We start from the raw sequence: 10650 nt of genomic DNA on the forward strand, positions 1-10650 counted from the left end.
TGATACCCAGCTCAGGACTCGGCAGTTTATCCGTCCTATGGAACTGCTCTCTACTCTCTCCCCTGCATCGTGAACACCGCAAGATATTGCAATCCAGTGGACAAAGGCACATTATCGTCTCTAGCTAGCTAACAAGGCTCACCAGAGTTACGGGGACTCGCCAAGATGGAAAAACTCGCAATTTTCAAATCCTTCACCAAATCAAAGTACACACCTCTACCAACTCAAGATCAACCAGAGGTCGACCTAGGTAGCCCATTCAAAGATGAGGAGCAACAGCTACCGTCCAATCGGCCGCCTGTCCGGCTATCTCGACGTTTGAGAAATAGGCGACCCAGCGAAAACCCAGAGCCACCCAGCTCCAAATCACTTTTCCTCCCAAACGCCAAAATGACAGCTTGGCTGGCCCTCGGCATCATCTGCACTTTTGTCGTCGTCTTCATTTTCATGCCATCACCAAACAAGCACCACGAATACCCCTCCAAAGACACCCACCACATCAATCACCCCCACAAGAAACCACACCACGACGAGGCGCATGATCGGCCAAAGCAGATCCCCCATGAGCCCGAGTGCGGCCGCACCCCCGCCAAGGCTCGCCAGCGGGGCTGTATCTTTGAGCAGCAGTTGGGCGCCTGGGTACCGACGACCTGCGCTTGGAGCGAGATCGTGGACCAGTTCCATGATATCACGGGGGATATATACCTCGAGTGGGAGTGGTTCACCGATACCGATCTCACGCAAAAGGTGCCGCCGAGCGAGGTGTCACAATTACAGAGTGGGAACTTCTCCGCCATCTACACGACGTACCCGCGGGCACATGATTTACACTGCTTATACTGCTGGCGCAAGGTTGAGTATGCCATCGAGCACGGGCTCGGTTGGATGGATGCTAGGTGTCATCAGTTCTGGCATACGAAGCATTGTATCACGCTTGTTGCGCATGCATTGACCGAACAGGCGGAGCAGCACAAGGCACTGACGTACTCTTTGCTGTTTCATGACTGCGCTCCTCTCACATCGACGAAGGAGTCGTGAGGGCTCCGATTTCAAACGAAGCCGGAGTTACAGACATTATGGGCTTCTTGGTCTGACGGTCTTTACTTTACTATCATCAAGATACAAATATATGTGTCCTCAGATAACAGGCGAATTGTGATCATGTCTTCAGCCGCCACCCTCTTTCCGTCAGACCAAGCCTCCACGCCATTTCAGACTTTATCTTGGCGTCTTCGACCTCTCCAAGACTGTTGCGTCTGACCAGTTCGCTCTCCAGGGTATCCTTGCTTTCCGTGTCAATGGCAACCAAAGTGGGCAGAGTCGAGCTCTTCACAACCCCGACGCCGGACAGTTGCGTTTGAACAATTGTAAACACGAGAACGGCCGCGGAAAGCCCGATTTGTGCGGATATAAACGCGATCCACGGCCATCGTACCTGGACGAACGTCTCAGCGGCGAGGACTTGGCCAGTCACATTTGTCGAATCTTGGGCAATCCTGTTGATTCAGAACTAATCAGTATCCCGGATACACTGACACCAGCCAGCATTTTGGACTTACTTGTTCGACATTGACGTCGCTATGTTGTCGGTGACATTCCTGATTGCTCTCTCCACGTGCATCGCAGTCGATACGTTCGGTTGTATCTGAGACTGCAAAGCGGTTAAATACCGAGCTGGGGCGAGCCCTAAAGTACTGGCGTCTGACGCCAGGTCGATGTATGTTCCGTCGAGAGCGCTTGCGAGGCTCTGTGTAATCACACCCGTTGGCCCCAAGGGAAACTTTGTCTCTTGGTCCAATGGATCTCGGAGGGCAGAGAGTGGGAATGGCCCCCGGCCGTCAGGCAAGGTGTAATTGCCCGTCTCAAAATCTGTCGTGGTTTGGATGAGTTTCCGCTCTTCAATATTCTCCGTGTGTGACAGGTTGAAAGTTTTGACACAGAAGTACATTTCGACTTCCGTCGCACCCAGCATGTCGATGTCAGTTGTGCCCTTTCTCAAGGAGTAGATGAATGTCATGTTGTAGATGGACAACTCTGGGTTATAAGAAGGTTCCGATAGCGCAGAGATTGTGTTTGCCACACCCGTCAAGCTGACGAGGCCAAAATGCGGCTGGGTCAGATTTGCACGAGGGCCATTTTTCAGTGACGCGAAGACTGGTATGGGTGCGGCGGTATTCACTCTCTGGGAGGTAATGTTCAAAGAGTCCGTTACATTCCAATATCTGGTGCAGACACTCAACGAGCTGTATGTCTGCCATTGGCAATCACTGGTCGGACAGCGAGCTTTGTTCAAAGGATATATCTTGGCGTAGTCGTAGCTGAGACCTTCGAAAAGGTGCTGGTCTACAGACTGTCGATATATGACTGCACATCATCTGTCAGTCATCGGGCCCAAGAAAGGATTAGCAAAGACTATCAAGTCTAACTTACGGTTGTTATGAGTTCCTGCGCTATTGTAAAAGTAATACGTCGACCGCGATACTGTTGCTTGCTCGGGGCCGTTGATGGATGCCATCCGGACAGGATAGGTCACAGCGGACTGGGTGAGCGTTGACGTGAGAATCGCGGACACCAGAACAAGGGCTGATATCAAGCTCGGAGACCTGGCTCTCTTGTTAGATTGGCAAATCGGCTTATGGTCGACATAGCAAACTCACCATCCCCTCGTCGTCTTTAACAGCAGCAAGCTGCCCCAGACCCCTCGGCTTGCCGCATCAAAGTCTTGAAAGTCCTTCAACATACGTGGATGGCGGAACCAAACCCACTTCAACTGCGAGAGACTCTCAGAAACCGGAATCACGAATGCGGCTCGAGCGAGGGTGGCGAGAAAAGCGACGAGTGTGTTCAGCGTCAGTCCTAGCGGCCATTGGGGTAGCTGCTCGTCGTCGAACACGTTCAAGACAACGACCAAGGCAACAACCGAGCCTATACTGACGAAGCACCAGATGATTTCGGCCAGCCATGCCAGAAGTGCCGAGCTCCATGCTGGCTTGGATGCGTAGAAGACGTTGGTCTGAGACTTGGACAGGCCAGTCTTGATGTTGGGCTCATCAGAGTTCTTGACACTGACATCGGATTCCAGAAGCTTTGCAGAACTGCGTAGGCTATTTCGCAGTTTGGGGCTGTCCTGCTCAGTGCCTGGCGTGGGCTCATCGACTTGACGGTGCGTTGGCGAAATAGGGTGTCCGACCGGAGTCAACGGGATTGCCGGCGCGTTAGACTGAGTGTGACTTCCGGCTACGTCGCCGATGCCAATGAGCGGTCTCGAGTCATCGCTGGTGTGTTCCAAGAAATGGCTCCGGGTGTATGAATCCGATCGCTGCTCAGTCCGAAGTGAGATGGGCGACGGAATCGGTGGTTCTGGCGGGGATGTCATACCGAAGGCATACCAGTTCCAAAGCTTATTAACCAAAGTGAATTCGGGCGATTCAAGAGAAATGCTAGCGATTGAACTAGAGTGTTGAAATATCCGCCGACTTTGATAGCCGGACCTTACATCTCATAATCGCATCAATCTTTAAAGATGGGTATCTCAAGGCAACAGCATTTTAAAATTGGGGCAGCAATGGGACACAGCCTTGCCAGCTGAGTGGCGTCTCTGAGACATCTCGCCTCAGTGCCCAATTAAGTGGTATTTACAGGTGGGAATCTCGGCTCCGCGGCCAAAGGGCATCTTGATGAGCAGATCAGGATCCTTGGCTGCATCAAGCCCTGGATCGTTCCGCTTGACGATAGGCATTCACAGCCAACTCACAGCCGACTCACAGCCGTCTCAGCCATCACGATCAAAGATCAGAGGATGGAGCCAGACGACCTCGACATAACTTGTTAAGCCACAATCGGCGGCCAGTGATGTGCAGCACAATGACGGACACAGAGCTTGGAAAGTCGAGAGTGATTTGGTGATACGGTACTCCAGACACTACCCCAAGCATCAGCTACCAAATGAAGCCGTAGAGACTGAGAACCCAAGTCGTTAACTTCAGTTTCATTCTTTGCGCAGCCTGAATTATTGTTTCATTTGACACTGAGAGCGTGCTCAAGTAAGTCTGCGGGAATTGGCGCGTTCCATTACTCGTCGTACGCGCCAACGCGCCAAAATCCTCGCCACGGACGCTCCCAGGGCTTAATGGCGCTAATTTGGCGCTGGTCCGCCGCTGAGCCTGCCCCCAAGTCCAGCATTCTGTACAGTCTGAATTGGAATCGCCAGGCCTAGTTGCGTAGCTACACACCTCGAGGGCTAAGATAGGTAGTTTGAAACATCAGCAATAATGTGGCCAAAGTCGCTGCTTGCGAAACAGTCCGTTGCATACGAGACCATCAAGGACATTGAGGCCGATGAAGTCGGCGACAACAGCTCGATCGCTCCAAGAACGCCGTATTACTGGGCCTGGACGCGAAGACTCCGCGATCCTGTTGTACTTGCATTGGTGTGCCAAAGCCTCATTATTGTTGTTTTATGCACTCGACTCATCATCAGCAAGGACCTAGATGACCTGGAATGCGCTAGACAACTATCGCCCTATTGTGAGTCTGACAACGAACAACAAACCTTCACATCCTAGAGACCGCGATTGATGAGTTATCTTCAGCGCCATACATCGAATCTGGTGATATGGAGTTTGTTGAATACACAGAGCAGAATCACTTGATGCAGCCCTCACCATATCGCGGAAAACCAACGCGTGAGGTGGAGGAAGCCTGGATTCGTCTCTGGAGAGGTGTGTGTGCAGGATTGACTCCATACTCCTCCACTTGCAGTTTGGCACAGCTAACCGCATTAAGTCCCTCCGATTCGCTTCCCCGAAGACAAGCTGGCGGCCCTGAACAAAGCGCCACCGGAGAAGTATGAGCGTGTTCCCAAAGAACTGGGGGGAGGCGTCAAGGGTTTTCTCAATGTCTTCCACCAGCTTCACTGCCTGGTAAACAAGGCCCTCTTCGTCACCTCAAAACAAGCCAGAGCTGATAATATACTCCAGAATCTTGTGCGTCAGTACACTTACCGCAACGACTACGACTACAGCAACGTGACCGCTTTTAGGGCCCCTGAAGAACTTGTTCGAGGACACATCGATCATTGCATAGAGACCATCAGAAAGTCTCTCATGTGCACTGCTGACGTCACGCCTGTGGTGTTTGAAAAGGATCCATCACGGGCTTCGGGGTCAAAGAGCGATTTCAATCTGTGGCGCAAATGCAGGGATTTTGATAGAATTCAGGACTGGACCATAATGAACAGAGGTGTTTAAGAATAAAGCTTCAGGTTTCCTGTTGAGCTCGGTGTAATAGAGCAGCAGGAAGAGTTTTATGTTTATATTCTGAAACCTATCCGGTGTGAACACTTCGCGGTTGCTTTCCTGACACTGGACAACCCAATCTGCGGACCAGACTATTCATGTGCATCTCAGCCCCATTTTGTCGCTCAGTCAAACTCGTGTAAGTCCTCCAACGTACTACAGCTCTCAGTATAAGATTACGTTCCAGCCTCAATCGTTTATCGTCATATTTACTTACTCTTGAGTGAGACGGTTAGCAGGAAGTATCGTTCCATCACCCAAACGTTCATAAGCATGACCAATACTTACACTGTTCAAGTCAGCTTTCACCTAGCTTCAAAAGCGACTGCTTAACTTACGGCACTCTCCTGTTGCTTGGTGGGCAAGATTCCCTATCAATACACGGTGAGCGACGCTGACGAGATTCCACACAACATTAGCCACCAACCTTGTCGAGGTATGCGTCAACTGGCATTGGTGCCGACAAAACTACAGCCAGCATCCAAGAAAGAAGAAGACCTCGCATTAAAATGAGCATCTCGAACACCATTGGGGCTTCGCAAATTGCTATTTAAAGCTGTATTGACTTGAAAGGTTTTGGCAACAACGATTGCTAGAAAACAATTAGCCTGCAGTGGGAATTTTGATCGACATTGTCTTTCTCCTCCGAGAAAGTCTACGTTTGGCGCCGTGGCGCTGGTTCTGAAATTGACACTGACAATGCCACCCATCAGCCGAGTCGCTACACACAAGGTTTAACCATGTACGAATAAACATGTGCTTGTCTGTGGATGAATGCGCTTGCCACAATCACAGAAGCATCGTCATCTTGCTTGATGCATCAACGCCGCAATGTCGACTTTCACGGACATCAAACTGAGTGCCGACCAGATGGAAGGCGATGCCACCCAGCTTTTTCATCATGTATCTGCACAAGCAGTTAGGCGAAGGGAGAACCGACTCCGCTTCGCAGTCGGAGTATGGTTCACGAGCACGCTGTTATTGGCCGCTCTTTCAGCGTGGCTTGGCCTTCAATTACGAGCTGCCACCCGTTTTGGATCGTTCGAGAGAGGCTTTCACACCGAGCTAGGTAACTAACTCCCTCTCACCGTGAGCAAGTTACAATAACATATAAAGACGCGCCAAAACATTTGATCGAACTAGAGGAAAAGTGGTTTGAGGCGAGCCCTGCATTCCTGGATGACGGGTTCGAGTATGTGCCTGAGCGGGAAGATGGGACGCCACGCACCAAGTATGTTGGTGAACCAACGAAAGATATTGATCACAACTGGGAACAACTTCATTGGGGTAAGTAATCACTGCTGCAAAAGTTTCTGACTTCCGCGGTATAATCCTCGTGCTTATTGACTCTATCGCTAGGCCGATTCTTTCTCCTTACTGAAGACGAAGCGAAAAAGGCGTGGGGGCCTGGTTATGAGAAGTACTGGGCTCCCAGAGAGGGCGGATATATCGCAGCGTAAGTTGTTGCCTATGACACGGAATATCATGGCTTACCAATCTCTCTGAGCAGCTTAGAAGTTATGCATACTGTTCACTGTCTGGTGAGTGAAGTCAAGAGAGTGTCGTCATCGGAAACAACTGACATGCGACAGGATCACATCCGCCGGGCGTTCTACCCGGACATATACCCGAACAAAAACCCAATCCACGGCACCAAACACCGAGACCACTGCATTGAGCACCTCAGGCAAATCATACTCTGCAACTCGGACTTGACGCCAATTCCGTCCATCTTCTACATTGGAGTTGAAGATAACTACATAAACTCCGACAGGCCACACACTTGCCGAAACTTCCAGAAGATCAGGGACTTTGTTTCCGACCGGTTCAATGGCAGTTCCCGGGTGGCGCCTCGTCCCGGCACGGTTTGGAGTGAGGAATGGATCAACACTGACAGGCCTCATTCATAAGCATATGTAAACATCCGAAGATTAGAAGTAAGGGGTATGCCGCGAAGATGTTATCAGCGGCCCGGGGTTTTCAATAATGACACTGCGATGGACTTGCAAAGTTTGTGAATAAGTTAATGAAACTTTTGTCTGAAACGTCGTCATATGTTACCGGCGTTGAGGTACCTTCCAACGGTGTCCTGGGAGCCATGGGTAGGGCGTGTTCCTGATGCTCGGTCCTGACTCGGTCGAAGAAGCTTTCGGGAAGCTCTTGCCAAAACAATGGATAGCTGAGTTCTGGACCGCCGAGAAGATCGAGCGAGCAAATGCTCCAAGCACAGGTTCTGTTGGGCGGTGTTGGAGCACGTTCATCCCATTGAGCTCCCATCACCTGTCTCTCCACCCGTTGCTTCGCAACGGCTTTTCAATGAACGATGGCCTCGAAGTTGTCTCAGATCTACAGCAATGGATGGAATTACGAGCTCATCTCAGATGATCATGATGCCTCTAGTGACGACCTGAATGAGAGATCCAGCAGGTAGCCTTTGCTTTACTTCTGTGGAGGCGTTCCGTTTGCTAAAATATTCCAGATGTACCCATCAGTTTGCGATCTGGATCTTCTGGGCAGGTTCGATTGTGTTCACTGGAATACTGTCTATGTCAGCTATCCTGACTATTTCAAGCTGGTCTGGCGATCCCCAAGTCGCTTCTTGTCGCAATCCCGCCATACGGCGCGAGTGGCGCGCGCTCACGGCCGACGAGAGGAAGGATTTCACTGACGCCGTAAACTGCCTGAGTCGAGAACCTGCGCGTTGGGGACCTAACGGAACAGTCTATGATGACTTCTCTCTGCTGCATGAAAGAACTGGATCGTTGTGTATGCACCTCTCTCTCCGTGTGTTCGCTATGTCTGACACTTGTACAAACTCCAGCTCATGGATCTGCTTCATTCTTGCCATGGCATAGGTACTTCCTCAAGGCGTGGGAGTCTGCGTTGAAAGAACATTGCGATTTCAAAGGACAAGTACCGTAAGTTGATTAACAAGTCCTGTTCAGAACTCGTGCTGAACACACCAACGGCAGCTACTGGGACTGGACCATGGACTGGATGGATCTCGCCGCATCATCAATATGGAACAACGAGACAGGCTTCGGCGGCGACGGTGACCCTAAGAGTTCTCTTGCAGTTGGAGGAGGTCGTTGCGTCACCGATGGCCCATTCTCCCATTTGCGTCCCACCAGATACAACCGCACCTACGTGGAACACTGTCTAGCTCGTGGCTTTAAGACCACCGATACAGCTGGCCGTCCTCTCGGCCCTTGGTTTGGCCCGGAGTCTATCGGAAAGCTTATCAGGTCGCCGAGCTACCGGGAGTTCGAGTGGGAGATGGAGAATCGACTGCATAATCGCGTTCATCGCGCTGTGAGCGGTGACTTCTTGGCTTTTGCTGCCGGAAACGGTGAGATGAATAATCCTCCACCTTTAGTAACCGGCTAATGTGAGCCATAGACCCAGTCTTCTACCTGCATCACGCGCAGATTGATCATCTTTGGTGGAAATGGCAGCAGGAAGATGCAAAGACAAGACTATATCAGTACGAAGGGGAGCGCCAGCGCGATTCGACTGGAAACGCTACTGTGTCGGATATTCTTCGATTCGGCGGGTTCATAGAAGATGTTCCGGTCTCGCATGTTATGGACACGCAGAACAAATTCTTATGCTATCGCTACTGAGCGCTTTGGCTATTTACCAGAGAGATATAGACACAACCATCCAGTTGTTGAGGAGGTATCTGGCCAATTTGCGTTCTTTGTCATGGACATCACATGCTAACTCGGTGATCTTTACATCTTTTACCGAAGTTGTTTCACAACAGCAACTTCAAGTATAGCAACGATAACTTCACTTCTGGCCCCGAATGAGTCTGAAGAATCACTGATTTAGATACACTACCAGCCTTCAATTTGATATTGTGTTCTATTTCACCAGCCATTCTCTGTTCCTTCATATGACGGCAAGTACCAACACGAATGAGGTGGTTCAGCAGAACCTCAATAGCCAGTGCAAGTAACACATTTCACTTGTCGATAGGGATAACATAATCTATGGCAGGACTGTCGCCCCCGGGGTCAGCGCCGGGTTCTTCTCTCTTGTCGATGGGAATGACATAGTCTGTTGCTGGACTGTCATCCCTTTTGTCGATCGGAATAACGTAGTCGGTTGCCGGGTTTTCATCCCGTTTATCAATGGGAATAACGTAGTCCGTGTTCCGTGTCAGGACTGTCATCGCGCTTGTCGATGGGAATTACATAGTCCGTGGCAGGGCTGCTCTCCCCAGACGCAACACCTTCGCCCCCGTCTCGCTCAACAAGAACGTTGTTGATCTTAACCTCTGTCAGTTATCTTCATAAAGGATTGAAACATATCCTAACTCTTAGGACCAAGTTTGTGGCCACTTACAGGCATGTTGGGGAGGGCCAAAGACCCAGCGACAAAAGCCAAGACCGCGGTGACGCAAGAGAGCTTCATGATGTCAGGAGTATGTTAACTTTATCTGGTGATGCGTTTGGATGAACTGATCGAACTTGGAATCTGGAATGATGTTCGAGAAGACTTCGAAACGACTTTTCTATGAACCGTTTCCGGCAAAGATCTCTTAAGTATCGGAGCGAGGAATCGGGACAGAAATGCCAGGTCCTTCTGCTGTATTTTCCGCTCAGTCGCGTATATTGGCGCGAAGCTTAACGTTGCCCACCGGTGACTGAGGTAACTCGGCTCATTTGCGCTGGCTTCCCGCTGGGATGGCGGCGCCTACACGATTCGTCGATCTTTTCGGGGCGTGCAGAAGTGTGTTCATGACAAGTAATGGCTGGCGCCAAGTCGTTTCACTATTCTAGAGGCGCCAAATGACGCGTTAAACCCTAATTCTGCACGTAGGATAACTCGATCAGTCATGCATGGATGAATGTCTCACCCCCAGAATTCATCCACATGGTCCTAGGTCACTATTCAGGGCTAGTGTACGTCTTGCATCGGATACTGAGCATTTGTTTCCTGCTGGACTTCTTGCTTCAAATTATTTCCATCCAGCGTGTCTGCACATGGGGTAACCGGAATTTGCATGAATCATGAAAGGCAGTCTTATTCACGCCATGACTAATTTTATGCTATGCTTATCCAAGAAGAATTTCCAATCACACTCGCCATTGTCCCTATTCAGCGCCTGCCAGAATGTCTGAAGCATAGAGTAGGTACGATGTTGAGTTACGGGTGTAATTATAGACCCTACTTGACCGGCCGGTTCCCGTAACAGATCTTCAAGCAACTCCCGTTGAGATCCCTCCGCTAGGCTTCCAACCACCAAAGACGGCCAGAGAAGCGATCCTGTCTTCGTTTGCTGTGCTGCGGATGACCATGCTTTCATCGCACGATCAACAGAGTGCGAAATTTCAGGGACTCGAGG

At 50.5% G+C, this 10650-nt stretch overlaps 6 protein-coding genes across 6 annotated transcripts; 4 read left to right on the forward strand and 2 right to left on the reverse strand.

The window, feature by feature from the left end:
• Positions 1-390: 390 nt before the first annotated feature.
• On the forward strand, positions 391-1038 carry GCG54_00012727 (uncharacterized protein; the record flags this gene model as incomplete). Its single annotated transcript, XM_045412599.1, has 1 exon — positions 391-1038. One exon carries the CDS (start codon positions 391-393, stop codon positions 1036-1038), a length of 648 nt encoding a protein of 215 aa, XP_045268605.1.
• Positions 1039-1159: 121 nt separating this feature from the next.
• Positions 1160-3376, reverse strand: GCG54_00012728 (uncharacterized protein; the record flags this gene model as incomplete). The annotated part of the gene is made up of 4 exons (XM_045412600.1): positions 1160-1496; positions 1560-2364; positions 2431-2603; positions 2658-3376. The coding sequence occupies 4 exons, from the start codon at positions 3374-3376 to the stop codon at positions 1160-1162; spliced, it is 2034 nt and encodes a 677-aa protein (XP_045268606.1).
• An 895-nt stretch (positions 3377-4271) lies between these two features.
• On the forward strand, positions 4272-5249 carry GCG54_00012729 (Cyclochlorotine biosynthesis protein O; the record flags this gene model as incomplete). The annotated part of the gene is made up of 3 exons (XM_045412601.1): positions 4272-4527; positions 4593-4721; positions 4786-5249. The coding sequence occupies 3 exons, from the start codon at positions 4272-4274 to the stop codon at positions 5247-5249; spliced, it is 849 nt and encodes a 282-aa protein (XP_045268607.1).
• An 879-nt stretch (positions 5250-6128) lies between these two features.
• Positions 6129-7207, forward strand: GCG54_00012730 (uncharacterized protein; the record flags this gene model as incomplete). The annotated part of the gene is made up of 5 exons (XM_045412602.1): positions 6129-6366; positions 6414-6584; positions 6657-6753; positions 6805-6838; positions 6890-7207. The coding sequence occupies 5 exons, from the start codon at positions 6129-6131 to the stop codon at positions 7205-7207; spliced, it is 858 nt and encodes a 285-aa protein (XP_045268608.1).
• Positions 7208-7777: 570 nt separating this feature from the next.
• Positions 7778-8920, forward strand: GCG54_00012731 (Tyrosinase ustQ; the record flags this gene model as incomplete). The annotated part of the gene is made up of 4 exons (XM_045412603.1): positions 7778-8063; positions 8119-8215; positions 8270-8646; positions 8697-8920. Coding segments are annotated over 4 exons (984 nt in total), but the record flags the coding sequence as incomplete, so codon positions are not given.
• Positions 8921-9264: 344 nt separating this feature from the next.
• Positions 9265-9716, reverse strand: GCG54_00012732 (uncharacterized protein; the record flags this gene model as incomplete). Its single annotated transcript, XM_045412604.1, has 3 exons — positions 9265-9467; positions 9535-9571; positions 9648-9716. 3 exons carry the CDS (start codon positions 9714-9716, stop codon positions 9265-9267), a joined length of 309 nt encoding a protein of 102 aa, XP_045268610.1.
• Between the last annotated feature and the right edge of the window lie 934 nt (positions 9717-10650).

This window comes from Colletotrichum gloeosporioides (assembly GCF_011800055.1).
Source record: "Colletotrichum gloeosporioides strain Lc1 chromosome Unknown consensus_16, whole genome shotgun sequence".
NCBI lineage: Eukaryota > Fungi > Ascomycota > Sordariomycetes > Glomerellales > Glomerellaceae > Colletotrichum > Colletotrichum gloeosporioides.